This window comes from Danio aesculapii, chromosome 18 (genome assembly GCF_903798145.1).
Source record: "Danio aesculapii chromosome 18, fDanAes4.1, whole genome shotgun sequence".
Taxonomy (NCBI): domain Eukaryota; kingdom Metazoa; phylum Chordata; class Actinopteri; order Cypriniformes; family Danionidae; genus Danio; species Danio aesculapii.
In genome coordinates this window covers 37,526,168-37,542,115 of record NC_079452.1, presented here as the reverse complement: position 1 = coordinate 37,542,115, position 15,948 = coordinate 37,526,168, and the positions used below count along the sequence as shown (strand labels likewise).

The following is a 15,948-nucleotide window of genomic DNA, read 5'->3' as shown; positions in this document are numbered from 1 at the left end:
TTGAAGAAAGGATTAACAACTTCATACCCAAAATATGTGTTCAAACGTCATTTCTGAATGTGTTTGTTAGCATGATGTACGGCTAATAAGACTAATGTTAACATTGTCTCTGACTGTTTTAACAAGGAGACAAGAACTATGTTGTTAGATTAATCCCAAGAGCACTCATCACTAGTGTAAATGCAGGTTTATTATAGACTTCTGACTTGTTTTTGGGTTTTCTGCACAGATAAGACAACTGTACTAATAATATAATGATTATTTGATTACTAGCATGCTAGTCAATAAGTTTAAATCACGTTTACTCCATATTTTAATTCACTAAGTAAGGGAGAATCAACAGATTGCTGTGTCTTAATGGACTTTAAATGCACAATTCAGTGGCAAACAACCGACTGACATTAAACGACAAGACGTTGATTATTGCGCTTATTTTCAAGCGCACAGTTAAAACTATTTGTTTATCTTTACCAATATTTTACCAATTTTTGTTGTCAGTTAGGTCTGACAGCTCTGCTTTGAATCAGACAGAGAAGGACAGCTCATGAGAAAGATCATGTGTGTGCATATAAATGGCACGGGCATATCTAATAGCTCATAGTAACCTAGGTTAGCTACCTTTTCACATGTATTTATGAGCATATTGAGTTGGTTGATCCTATCAGCTGCCTGTTGAAATTCATGTTGGTATTGTCGAGATTACACAGATGCATAAATTCTCTAATAACTGTCACAGAGTTACTATGATTACTACTATGATTACTACTAATGTTTGCGAATAGTGCCTTTATTTTAAACTGTGATCAAAACTGACTACCTGAGCAATTGATAATTGTCGTGAATTGAGAATTTCAAGAGACCATGAAATAAACATTCATAAACATCCTGTGATGATGTGTTTTTGCTCGCACACAAATATGGGTAAATTTGACAAGCTAAAATAAGGGATTTGAGGGGTGTTTTGAGATGAAGCTTAACAGATACATTCTGGGGACACCAGAGATTTATTTGATATTTTACGAACAAGGGCATAATATCTCCCCTTAAACCCTTGTGTACTGTTCAAATGGACTACACTTTCGTTATGTTGGTGGCTATTTTTGCCCCATTAACTTCCATTGTAATGATATTTTTTGATTGCAAAGACATGACACCAAATAATCATGCATTCTTGATGGTTATTGTTTTTCCCTGTGGGGAAGAGGTACAACTTTTTTTTACTGTTGGTCGTCAGTTGGCAGCATGAAACCTTTAGATAGGCCTGTGCAAAAAAAGTTTCCGCTTTTTATATAGAGTTCTATGGAGTGTGCAAAACTATGTTCTGAGAGCTGGGCTTGTTTCTTATTTTCTCAAACATATCAAGGTAAGTGCGCAAAGGTCTCTCTCAAACTCGCATACCAAACACTCCAAAGCCATAAACTAAGCTTTTTTTGCACTGCAACTGATGATCAACAGTAAAAATGTAAAATTTTACCTCTTTTCAACAGGGAAAACCAGCAACAATCAAGAATGCATGATTATTTGGTTTCATGGCTTTGCAATTAAAAAAATGCCACTATAATAGAAGTCAATGAGGCAAAAACCGCCACCAACATAACACAAGGGTAGTCAATTTGCCCAGAGTGTACTATTGAACTTTTTTAACATTTTCAATATGAAGCCAGATCAGTCTTCAAAATAATACATTTACAAAATAAAATTCATACATCCATGACACAAATCAAAAATACACAAATCCAATTTGTAAATTCAGAAGATGCTTCAAAAATCCAATTCGTAATTTCAAAAACACAATTTAAAATCGTCAATTCAGAACACAGTTCATAAATGCACAAATCCAATTCATAAATTCAAAACGTGATTCATAAATGCACAAATCCAATTCATAAATTCAAAACGTGATTCATAAATGCACAAATCCAATTCATAAATTCAAAACGTGATTCATAAATGCACAAACCCAATTCGTTAATTCAAAACGTGATTCATAAATGCACAAACCCAATTCGTAAATTCAAAACGTGATTCATAAATGCACAAACCCAATTCGTAAATTTAAAACGTGATTCATAAATGCACAAACCCAATTCGTAAATTCAAAACGTGATTCATAAATGCACAAACCCAATTCGTAAATTCAAAATGTGATTCATAAATGCACAAATCCAATTCATAAATTCAAAACCTGATTCATAAATGCACAAATCCAATTCATAAATTCAAAACGTGATTCATAAATGCACAAACCCAATTTGTAAATTCAAAACGTGATTCATAAATGCACAAACCCAATTCGTAAATTCAAAACGTGATTCATAAATGCACGAACCCAATTTGTAAATACAAAATGTGATTCATAAATGCACGAACCCAATTCGTAAATTCAAAATGTGATTCATAAATGCACAAATCCAATTCGTAAATACAAAACGTGATTCATAAATGCACAAATCCAGTTCGTAAATTCAAAACGTGATTCATAAATGCACAAATCCAATTCATAAATTCAAAACGTGATTCATAAATGCACAAATCCAGTTCGTAAATTAAAAACGTGATTCATAAATGCAGAAATCCAATTCGTAAATTCAAAACGTGATTCATAAATGCACAAATCCAATTCGTAAATTCAAAACGTGATTCATAAATGCACAAATTCAATTCGTAAATTCAAAACGTGATTCATAAATACACAAATCCAATTCGTAAATACAAAACGTGATTCATAAATGCACAAATCCAATTCGTAAATTCAAAAAGTGATTCATAAATGCACAAATCCAATTCGTAAATTCAAAACGTGATTCATAAATGCTCAAATCCAATTCGTAAATACAAAACGTTTTTCATAAATGCACAAATCCAATTCGTAAATTCAAAACGTGATTCATAAATGCACAAATCTAATTCGTAAATTCAAAACGTGATTCATAAATGCACAAATCCAATTCGTAAATACAAAACGTGATTCATAAATGCACAAATCCAATTCGTAAATACAAAACGTGATTCATAAATGCACAAATCCAATTCGTAAATTCAAAACGTGATTCATAAATGCACAAATCCAATTCGTAAATTCAAAACGTGATTCATAAATGCACAAATCCAATTCATAAATTCAAAACGTGATTCATAAATGCACAAATCCAGTTCGTAAATTAAAAACGTGATTCATAAATGCAGAAATCCAATTCGTAAATTCAAAACGTGATTCATAAATGCACAAATCCAATTCGTAAAATCAAAACGTGATTCATAAATGCACAAATTCAATTCGTAAATTCAAAACGTGATTCATAAATGCACAAATCCAATTCGTAAATACAAAACGTGATTCATAAATGCACAAATCCAATTCGTAAATTCAAAAAGTGATTCATAAATGCACAAATCCAATTCGTAAATTCAAAACGTGATTCATAAATGCTCAAATCCAATTCGTAAATACAAAACGTTTTTCATAAATGCACAAATCCAATTCGTAAATTCAAAACGTGATTCATAAATGCACAAATCTAATTCGTAAATTCAAAACGTGATTCATAAATGCACAAATCCAATTCGTAAATACAAAACGTGATTCATAAATGCACAAATCCAATTCGTAAATACAAAACGTGATTCATAAATGCACAAATCCAATTCGTAAATTCAAAACGTGATTCATAAATGCTCTAATCCAATTCGTAAATACAAAACGTAATTCATAAATGCACAAATCCAATTCGTAAATACAAAACATGATTCATAAATGCACAAATCAAATTCGTAAATTCAAAACGTGATTCATAAATGCTCAAATCCAATTCGTAAATTCAAAATGTGATTCATAAATGCACAAATCCAATTCGTAAATTCAAAACGTGATTCATAAATGCTCAAATCCAATTCGTAAATTCAAAACATGATTCATAAATGCACAAATCCAATTCGTAAATTCAAAACGTGATTCATAAATGCACAAATCCAATTCATAAATTCAAAACGTGATTCATAAATGCACAAATCCAATTCGTAAATTCAAAACGTGATTCATAAATGCACAAATCCAATTCGTAAATTCAAAACGTGATTCATAAATGCACAAATCCAATTCGTAAATTCAAAACGTGATTCATAAATGCACAAATCCAATCCAATAAATTCAAAACGTGATTCATAAATACACAAATCCAATTTGTAAATTCAAAACACGATGCAAAAATACACACAAATCCAATTTGCAATTTCAAAACGTGATTCATAAATGCACAAATCCAATTTTTAAACTCAAAACAGGATGACGATTGACGATTTTTACTTATGAATTCATGAATAGTGTGTTGTACTTATGAATCGTGTTTTGATTTTACAAATTGAATTTTGTAACCATCAATTTATTTTGTAAATGTAGTATTTTTTAGAGTGATCTGGCTCCATATTTCAAAGCATTTTCCCAAAATGTGTCTCAAAAGATGTGTCACCAAAAATCATTCCATTTGCTGAAACACAGAGAATGTTGTGGCCAAAATAAGACTCAAAATCACCCCAGAGTGAATGAAAACTTTTGTGGAACAGCACATAAGGCTTAAGAATGCTAGTTTTCCCCAGAGCAGGAGAACGTCTAAAGAAATCACATACGGAAAGCCTGAAGACACTCTACAATTGTATACAGCTCTAGAAGCTGTCTATGCTGTCGTCTCCTGAGTGGCTTATGTAATGTGTGCTCACTTAGCCAGTTCCTGCAGGCTCTCCAGCAGGCGCTGAGTGGTGCCCGTGTCTTTGCTGCCCAGTGAAACCATGAGGAAGTGCAGGTCATTGAAGAGCAATGTGTGGTCCTCTGAATGGGGCTGGGTGACCTGGAGCAGCTCCCGGTATCGCTCCTTCACGCTCACACCTGCAGGAAAACACAGAAACACACAAAAACAAATTTGCACCACTTTTGTCCATTCAGCACATAAATGTATGCATTAAAGGGGCACCAAAACACATTTTTTGAGATGTTGACCGTCATATTCATGTGCCACATTGCTAAAAACACTATTAGGACACACACATTTAGCTAACAAGTGAAAATTGTGACATTGGTCATTAGCTGAGTTGGGTGTAATGTGTTACTGTATTCTTTTTTGGAGTAATGCAGTACTGTAATGAATTACATTTTAAACTAGTGTGATTACAGTTAAAGTCAACACAATTGCATTACTTACGTGACATTATTTTTTTGTGGAAGTAAAAAATGCTTCTTTTAAATTTAGTTTTCCTCTGCAACTTCAGTTAATCAGCATACGCTTTTAAATAGCTGGAGAACGTGAGCTGAAATGGCTGCTTTCGAGAGTGGTTGCTTCTTCAAATGGAAATACAAACATTACATTGATTTCACTGAGCGTAAAAACAAAAATATTATTCTGAAATTCAGTCTCTAAAGAACTTTCGACTGCTTTTAGCTCAACCAGCAACTTGTTCAAGCACTTGAACATAAAGCATTCTACATAATACTCGTCACCAAGGAGGACACCGGCACCCAAACACACAGTGGCCCAACTCAGCCTAAACTGGATTTTTGTCTAGGATCGGGATTGAAGTTATCTTCTGAATGTGAAGAGAAGTGTAACTGCTTATGGGGCCATTCAAATATCGCATCCTTTGCATGCATGTCTATATTGGGAGCGCATATTGCATGCGCTCGCATTTCCGAGGTGCACTCAGTTGAAAACAGCGAGTCACGTGACAAAAACTGACCAATCAGCTTCATACTTTGGAATATGTACGTTTAGGTTGACTAAATTCCTCAGACAAACACAGAACATCCAAACACTGTGGTGCTTTTTGGTTACAGTGGTTACAGGTATCCAGATTTTTTCTTTTCTATTAAAAAAAGAAAAAAAAAAACAGGTCTGAAGCCAGTGAATGATGAGAGAATTTTAAGTTTTGGGCGAACTCTTTTAGTCTTTTGAATAGGTCAAGCTGCTGTGATCAACCTATTGTAATCTTTTTGAGTGAATATTAAATTATTAAAAGAGCTGCAGTTTATTTTGTATTTTTATAGGTATACTTTATTTGTTTTAAAAGTAACGTTAAAGCAATCAGTGATCTGATTACGTTTACATAAAGTAATCAGTCATTTGTAAATTTTACTTTTTTTAAGTAACTTACCCACCACTGGTCATTAGAAATCAGTTATTAAAATTTGTTTATTAAAAATTTTAAACAAATTATGTTTAAAAATGTGTTGAAAAAAAATCTCTCTATTAAACAACACTTGGGAACTATTTTTAAAAGAATTCAAATTTTACAGAAAAAACTGAATTTCGGCTGAACATCCAACTGTAAACCACTGCATCTTGGGGATTCCTGCTTTATTCTAAATCATGCCTACTGGCAGCCACATCAGCCAGATGGATAGAGATGCTTCAGTGACTGCTGCCAGTTTCTCTCCAGGTTTCTACTCTATTCATTGTCTTTTGTGTGCATGTGAACACAGGATCGTTTGTTTTCATGTATTGAGTTCAAATGTAGTCTGTCCTGTGAATTAGCATAGCACAGTAAAAAACAAACAAACATAAAAACATTTGAGCATGTAGAGCTGTAGAGTTTGCAGAGTCAGGAGTTATTTTTTTGCATGCTTGCAAACTACAGAGAAATCTAAATTATTAACACAGTACATAACAGTAATATATTCCTAAATAAACACCACTGCATATTCTGTGAATGCAAAATATTGAGGATATTTTCTTGTTTTAAGCATGTCTAATTAAAGACATTCACTTAATAATTTTGAAATTGTATTAATTATATACTAATATAACATCTGTGCTCTATTTCATTTTATTTAATTTAAAAGTATAAAGTCAAATTAATTTAGTTCTCTGATCCACCGTAAAAGTCATACGCCATAATATGTACTATTCATACTATGCAATTCGGGTCTCTGTTTCATGATTTTATAATTGTAACAATTACTAACTACACCTAATTAAAAATAAAATAACCCCCAGAGCTCCACCCTGTCGACTCGAGGTCGGGGACAGTACCTCTGGACTGGGCAACTGGAGTGGTGGCTCCCATTTTTAAGAAGGGGGACCGGAGGGTGTGCTCCAACTATAGGGGATCACACTCCTCAGCATCCCCGGGAAAGTCTACGCCAGGGTACTGGAGAGGAGGATCCAGCCGATGGTTGAAACTAGGATCCAGGAGGAACAATGCGGTTTTCATCCAGGCCGTGGTACACTGGACCAGCTCTATACCCTCACCTGGGTGCTCGAGGGTTCATGGGAGTATGCCCAACCAGTCCACATGTGTTTTGTGGACTTGGAGAAGGCATTCGACCGTGTCCCTCATGGCATTCTCTTGAAGGTGCTCTGGGAGTATGGGGTCAGAGGCGCTCTGTTCATACAGGGACGAGACAACCCTTAACAGAGTAGGAGTTTAGTTTGCATTGCCGGTATTAAGTCAGACTTGTTTCCAGTGCATGTTGGGCTCCAGCAGGGCTGCCCCTTGTCACCAATTCTGTTCATAATTCTTATGGACAGAATATCTATGTGCAGCCTTGGGCTGGAGGGTGTCTGGTTCAGGGACCACAGGATTTCATCTCTGTTATTTGCAGACAATGTTGTTCTGCTGGCTTCATCGAACATGGACTTCAGCATGCTCTGGGGTGATGTGCTGCCGAGTGTGACGCGGCTGGGATGACAATCAGCACCTCCAAGTCCGAGGCTATTGTGCTCCACTGCAGAAGGATGGTTTGCCATCTCCAGATTGGAGGAGAGTCCTTACCCCAGGTGGAGGAGTTCAAGAATCTTGGGGTTTTGCTCACGAGTGAGGGAAGGATAGAACATGAGATTGACAGGCAGATTGACTGGGGTTCTCTCCTAAGACAGCCCCCACGACACAGCCCCGGAAAAGCAGATGAAAATGAATGCATGAATGAATGAATGAAATCCATTAACATCTGATCAAAGATATTAGGTTTGTTACTATTTCTGTAAACCCCAGGCATCTGCCACGTTCACTAGTTTACCTAAAACAACTTGTCTTTACTAGGATAAAAATCAGCTTAAAAATGTCCTTTCTGTATAATTCTATAATGTTTCAATAAAGTTGTCCCAATGTAACATACAGTGGGAAAAATGCTTTTTAAAAACTAACTATACTTTCAGTTAAACCCCTAAAGATATCTTTGAAAGCAGCTCATGATGTCCTGTTCTTCAACTGTGCTAAATAAAGCAGGAAATAGAGCAAGAGCAGTTTTTTGTAAAGCAAGTAATTTTTCAAACCACTTCACCCTAAAAATCAAGACCGGAAAGCTTGAACTCTTCTTGATCTTCCATTTATCTTCGCTGAGGAATGTCAGCAATCCTCATGTCCCAGAGGAGGAAATATCTCCTAGATCACCTACTGAACAATAAAGATTGTACTATAAAGTCTCCTCATGCGACTGCATGATCTTTAAAGAAAAATAAAGACAAACAAAGAACTTTTAATGGAACTTAGCAGCAAAACTAATTTCAGTTATCAGAAATAATGGTGTGGGGATGGAGAATAGAGAATAATTTCCTATTTTAATGTCACTACTTAGTCCTATTTGAGTGTAAAAGAGCAATTTTAAAGGAACACTCCACTTTTTGAAAATAGGCTCATTTTACAACTCCCCACAAACAGTTAAACAGTTTTACCATTTTAAAATCAATTTATGGTAGGTTTTAGCTTAGCTTAGCATAGGTCATTGAATGTGATTAGACCATTAGCATCTTGGGGTTTGATAAAAAAAAAAGAGTTTTGATAGTTTCTCTATTTGTAGCTTGATCTTTCTGTAGTTACATTGTGTTCTAAAACATGCCATGAAAATAAAAATTAGCCATTTTATATTATGATATGCTTTCATTCCAGCATAATTGTCAAGGAACTAATGTAATATTATTAAGCCTGCTGCTGTCAAGACATACCAGGAAAGTTACTGATTATGTACTGTAGTACTGTAGTCATATCAACCTAGAAAATATCAACTTTTAATTGTCTATCTCTTGTAATACATGAAGTAACTTCAGAAAAATCAAGCTTTAATAAAAAAAAAAAATTGAATCTCTTAGGTCATTTTTGAGCGGGATGCTAACGGTCTAATCCTATTCAATGATCTATGCTAAGATAAGCTAAAAGTGCTCATGCATGACCCAAAGACCAGCAGAATGGATTAAAAAAAAAATGTAAAACTCAACTGTTTATTTGTAAATTTGTAAAATGAGAATATTTCAATATAGTGGAGTATTCCTTTAAGGACAAAACCCTGATCAAAATCAAACACATTCAGATTCCTGTAAGTGATTAGTGTAAATCTGGGATGCGTTCCCCAAACAATGACGTAACCCGTAGCTTAACTATCATAGTATGGTGCATCGTTAGGGAAAAGAACGATGTAGTGATGAGTGTTTCCCCAAAACCGTAGTTGCTTTGTCGCAGATCCATCGTTTAAACCACATTAGTTATAACGTAAAAAGTCCATAATGACACTCTAAACGGGGTGGAGTAACAACTTCTTTAGGAAAAAAAAACATAATTTTTTTGAGCAATTTAAATTTTCAAAAGAGCAATTTATCGGAACCACTCTACTTTTTGAAAATATGCTCATTTTACAACAAATTTATATTGTTTTACACACATACGCATTTAAAACAATCCAGTATTAGTGAGCAACTTTAATTTTAGCAATTTTCATTTTTAAAAGAGCAATTTAATGGAACCACTCCACTTTTTGACAATAGGCTCACTTTACAACAAATTTATATTGTTTTACACACATACACGCATTTAAAACAATCCAATATTAGTTTTGATAAAAACATGCACTCGTTTTCCATATTAATTGAAATGTATATAAACATGACACATAGGGCCAATGTTTCCTTTACAAAAACTATGGAGAATATACCATATTCTATTCTAAAACATAAAATCACATAGCTAACATGTATTATAATCTCATATATAAATCATATAAATCGTTAGGCAGATGGTTGTAATTTACAGTAGGAAATTTATTAAGAAAATAAAAATTTCCTTCATAATATTAATTATTATTAATTCATTGTTGTTAATATTATTATTATTATTATTAATTCATTGTTATTATTATTAAGTGGGATATTGTTTGTTTATTTATTTTTCTAAAAAGTCTACTTTTACAATTTGACATTCAAACCAATGCAGAAATGTTCTAACCAACAGGCCCACGTCATATACAGTACAGATACATTTCTTATTAAATAACCTACTATAAATTAAAAGCATTAACATATTCTATATATTTTTGTTTCCACAAGCTTTGGAGACGCAACATAAATTCCGTTTTTAAATAATAAGTCATCTATAGCTTTTGTCTTGAGCCACGGCTGCGTTCAAAATGGCATACTGTAAATGTTTTTAAAGTGCATTAAGATGGAAGTGCAATTGTCAATATGAAGATCGCTAAAACTAAACTGAAAAAAAACAATTAAATTACACCTAAGAGAGATGACTTTAATGCTTTTTTCTTTTATCATTCCAAGTTTAAATGTTGGAACGTTGGAAAGGAATAGGGCATAGGTGGGATAACTGGGAATAGAACACAGCCAGGAACTATGCTTCTAACTACAGCTCTAGAGGTGTAGTTGCAAGCATACAAGTTTTTGCAACGCAGTTTGCGAATGTTTATTGGAACGACAGATTTGAGAAATGTCAAATCAGCGAAATATGTTTGTAACGACGCAACTTGCAACCTTAGTTGGCTAACCATGGTTTTCGGAAATGCACCCCTGGTTGGAATTTCTTCAATTGTCTGATAAACTTAATTTAACTGGCAGCCTGATTTTCCAGCCTGATCTTACAAGGAAACTTAACTATTTTACATTTTGTCAGTTTAGTGGTTAATTTGTACAAATTCATTTGAGTTCAGTCGTATGAAAATGTACGATTTAAAAAGGCGTGACACCAAACCCCGCCCCTACACCCAACCATCATTGGGGATGAGCAAATGAGATCATACGAATACATACAAATTAGTCACTAAATCAAAAACTTATGAATTGCGATAGTGTCGAATTTTCCAGTTTCTCTGATTTGCAAGACGATGATCTATTATAAAGTGACTAAAACCCTCCGACAGAAGGATCTCCACATGAAGGGCAAAGGGATGAAACCTTCAGCCAAAGCAAGACAAGAGAAGCTGGAAGTTTCAAATCTGTGATTTCTAGAATATTGCAACTTCACTATAGTCAATAACTCATTCAAGTCCTCCAAACTGTCTGGTTGTCGATGAAAGACAAATGCACAAAAGGACATGTCAATAGGCAATCTCAGTGGGCAATCGGTGCAATACTGCAGCTGGAATTGCACTCCGCTTCAGCTCTGAATGGAGTAAGCATCTGTCTCGTATACAGCGTGTCTCTGCATTTAAGAGAATTAAAGTCATTCAAAACAATGGTCTGTACACTTCCTACTAATTTAACCATCAGAAACTTTAGATGTAATCTCTCCTTGTGCTGTTCTTGATGTGTTTTCCACAAAATAAAGATGTTTTGGTCACACTTTATTGTGATGGTCCGTTTGTTACATTGCATTAACATGTCAACTAAATCTCATTAGATTATAAGTAGACTGTTAGGGTGTTAAAGGGTGTTAACATGTACTTGGAAAGTTTCTTATAGTCAGTTAAATGTCTGTTGAAGGAGCAGTATCATCAGATATTAAGCAGACAGTCTACTAATACTCAAATGGACCATCAAAATAAAGTGTTACTGATTTTTTTTGTTGAAGGAAATTGCTTATTTTGAAATACTCTGTTCTACTAGTATACTAAACCACAACTTAAATCCCTTCAACTTCTAAATGATGAAAATCACATTATTTCTGAAAAAAAGGCTTTATAAATTGTTCTCCAAGTTTGACCTCCACTTTATATACAGGAATATAGCTTTATATTTGATTGTACGCAATGCACATACTTTAAGGCCTTTTTTAAGGCCTGATGAAAAAAGACATATTTAGCAAGACTTGTTTAGATGACAGACACGGCCTCCCTCATTTCACATGCATAATTTCAAATGAAAAACTGGACAAAATAAATGTACACAAACCTATTTTTTACTACAAAAACTGTAGCATTTAACTTAGCTTTAACCTTTAGCTTACCTTAGGTCATTGAATTGGATTAGACCATTAGCTTTGACCATTAGCTTAAACCATAGCTTAGCAAACCTGCTTTTTTACTACAAAAAATGTAGCCGTTAACCTTTTCCTCTACTAGCTTATTTTGTCCAAAGTAAAATCATTTATGTGAATACGAATTGTATTAACTGCATTATTTTATTTGAATCTAGGCTGATTGCCTACACTCTTAAAAAATAAAGGTACACAAGCTGTCACTGGGGCGGTACCTTATCAAAAGGTACACATTTGTACTTAAAGAGTCCATATTGGTACCTCAAAGGTACACATTAGTACCTAAAATGTACAAAAGTGTTCCTGTTAAATTTTTAGGTACTAATCAAGCGGCAACCTCCCGCTCTCCCTCGGGAAGCCAATACGGAAGTAACTGAAACTGCAATTCATCAAAATTCCGCTAGTCCTGGCTCCATAATAGAGCAAATTTCATTTGAGCCCACTGTTAGAATGGCCAACTTTACAGCAGAAAAAAAGGTGTTTACAGCCTGGTACAAAGAACGATTTTGGTTCATATAGCTATTATTACCCTCCATGACAACTGTGAGGGGGTGAATTTTTTTATAACTCATCCATTTCCTTTATATTAGGTTATATTAAGTTTGCATAATTAAGGGCGTGGCCACTTGAGTGACAGCTAGGTCTCGCTGGTTGCCGTCACTTCACCTCAGCTGAATCCGGCAGATTAACCACTGATCTCGGTATATTCATCATATTTTTGTTTTGTTTTATGTGGCTTTACACAGTCAGCTGCCTTTTGGACTTATTTCTTACAATTTTCAGATGATATGGGATGCTGTGTGCACTTAATTGTGCTCACAAACCATTCATGTGGCCTCGTTTCCCATGTGAGTAAAGTTATATACTTATACACCATCTCTATAAATGTATTTGTTTTATTTAAGATCATTTATCATTAATTATTTTCTTTAGAGCTGTAAAGCACTCCAGAATGTGACAGATTGATTAGCTGTAGGCTCTAGAACAGTCATCTGAAGTGTTGTCATACAGTGATATGCCTGGAGTTCATCAATAGTCTTGCATTTACTAACACACACACTATATCTGAAGTGTTTGGAAGTAATTCGCGTTTTTATCCTGTTGAAAAACGTCATAAGAGCAACGCTTAGTGGCTCAATGTGTTACAGCAGTGTTTTTAAAAGTCTAAACACTTTATTGATATAGTGTACAGCCAAGCACATGTGGTCAGAACACAAACGAGTCGCAGGTAATAAAGTATCAAGCGTTTCTCCCAAAGTAAAGTCTGTCTGCCAGGTCTAAGCAAAGTGCCAGCAGGTCTCTGTAGATCCGCTCACTCTCCGCCTCTTTGCCCTTGTTTGGTATCCCGCCGTGGGTGCGATGACGCGCGAACAAAATGGCGACGGTTGGCCGCGCCTACTTGTAGCTTCTTTTGCAGTGTTCAAAAACCTATGGGTGACGTCACGGATACTCCGTCCATATATTTTACAGTCTATGGTACTAATATGTTTTTTAGGTACCAATATGGACTCTTTAAGTACAAATGTGTACCTTTTGAAAAGGTACCACCCCAGTGACAGCTCGCGTACCTTTATTTTTGAGAGTGTTCTTGAAATGAGGGACAATAACATGTTTACACTCTAACATTCCAAAGTTGATGGCTCCACTTAGTGGTGAATCTCAGCAAACACACATTCCTAACATTTTCGTTGTAGCGGTGGTGGCGGCAAAATTATTAGTCTGGCCGAGTAACAACTCTAAATTCGAAATACAAAATTGAGTAATTTACTAAGACGTTTTGGGGAACACAACAAGAACACTGTATTAGTTAATGTATTAACTCCTGTAACATGAACAAACAAGGAACAATACATTTATTACAGTATTTATTAATCTTTGTTAATATTAGTCAATGAAAATAAAGTTGTACTTTGTTAGTTAATGTTAACTCACAGAGCGTTAATCAATATTAACAAGCATGGATTTAAGTTGAACTATGATTAATAAATGTTGCATGTTGCTCATTATTAGTTGATGTAAGTAAATAATTCATGAAATTATTGTACTAATTAAATAATACGTTTTTTATTGACGCACACAATATTTCAAGACTAGTGGTGGGCAAAAATGTATCACGATTATTATTATGTTTATATAAATACACACATGCATGCATATATTTGAGAAAATGTTTTTTTTAATATTCATTAATTTTCCTTCCTTATCTATCAGGGGTCGCTACAGCGGAATGAACCACCAATTATTCTGTCATATGTTTTACACAGCGGATGCCCTTCCAGCCGCAACCCAGTACTGGGAAACACCCATACACTCTCCCGTTCACACACGCACCCATACACTAGGGCCAGTTTAGTCTACCCAATTCACCTATAGCACATGTCTTTGGACTTGTAGGGGAAACCGGAGCACCCAGAGAACACCCACGCCAACACAGGAAGAACATGCAAACTCCCAACAGAAATGTCAACTGGCCCAGCCGGGACTTGAACCAGTGACCTTCTTGCTGTGAGGTGACATGGCTAACCACTGAGCCACTGTGCCACCTAAAATATGTATAATATGTATCTATATGATCCAATTTATATATATATATATATAAATAAATAAATAAATAGAGTTTATTTAGTTAGAGTTTATTTACTGCCAATAGAGTTTCACTAACAGCGGTCAAGTGATCATCTCCTCAACAGCACAGCAGATTCACATGTCCCAACCCAAACTTTAGACACTACCTGCCTTGATTAAACTGTCAAATGCAAATGATTCAGCATGCACATGCCGGTTTGATGGATTCCAAACAAAAACAGACTCAACAGAAACATTTCTCTGCTCCTGTTCGGACTCAACAAGGTATATTGGTTTTCTTTAATCTGCATTTTGAGATCAGATTATATCTCACCCTCCAGCTCCAGTCTGTAAAGCAGCGAACAAGAGTCCACAATGTCCAGCATGGCTCCGGATTTCACACAGCGCCGGGAAACCTGGAGAAATTTTATCATCATAAATATCATGTAATATCCCATATCACATATTTTAAAGTTTTAATTTAATAAATTTAATGGGTCAATTTAATTTTACACACATGCATACATCAGCTACATCTAATAATAAAAACATTTGTTTACATGAAAATTAACTACTTTAAGGATAACTATTGCAAAAACTATGTGAGTGTCCTAACCAATACACAATAAGATGGTTTTTGGTACAGTAAGTGCGTACAGATTCATCTAACTGAAATAATATTGTTACTTTATGAAAGCATCTAATACAAGGCAAAAAATGCATTTCTTTTGTTTTTTGTTTGTTTCTAGTCCAAATCAAGAAGCATTTTCTAGACAAGCAAAAATATTGTCTTAAAAACTGTTTTAAAAAGTAAGGGAGTTTTTTCTTAAAACAAGTAAAAAAAATCTGCCAATGGGGTAGATTATAAAGAAAATGCTTATTGGCTTTATTATTATTATTGTTATTCTGTCCAATTACTTTTGGACCCTTAACAAGTGGGAGGCACATTTGCAAACTGTTGTAATTCCTACAGCATTCACCTGATTTGGATGTAAATACCCTCAAATTAAAGCTGACAGTCTGCAGTTAAAGCACATCTTGTTTAACTTCAAATGCATTGTGTTGGTGTATAGACCCAAAAACAGTAGAATTGTGTCAATGTCCAAATATTACCTAAAATCTAAATAAAACATATTTTAAAACAGCATGGATGTTTTGGCTTAAAAATTTTCTTTTTTTAAATAAATGTTAATTTCATAATTTATGCGT

The 15,948-nt window shown here is 34.6% G+C and overlaps 1 protein-coding gene across 1 annotated transcript in view; it reads right to left on the bottom strand.

Moving 5' to 3' along the window:
- Nucleotides 1–15,948, bottom strand: part of ttc38 (tetratricopeptide repeat domain 38) — a 40,080-nt gene that overhangs the window by 9,528 nt on the left and 14,604 nt on the right. The window contains exons 10-11 of the mRNA XM_056478177.1: nt 15,074–15,155; nt 4,714–4,879 (exon numbers count right to left, since the gene is read on the bottom strand). Of these exons, the coding sequence (XP_056334152.1) occupies nt 4,714–4,879; nt 15,074–15,155 (248 nt within the window). The remainder of the gene's footprint in view (nt 1–4,713; nt 4,880–15,073; nt 15,156–15,948) is intronic.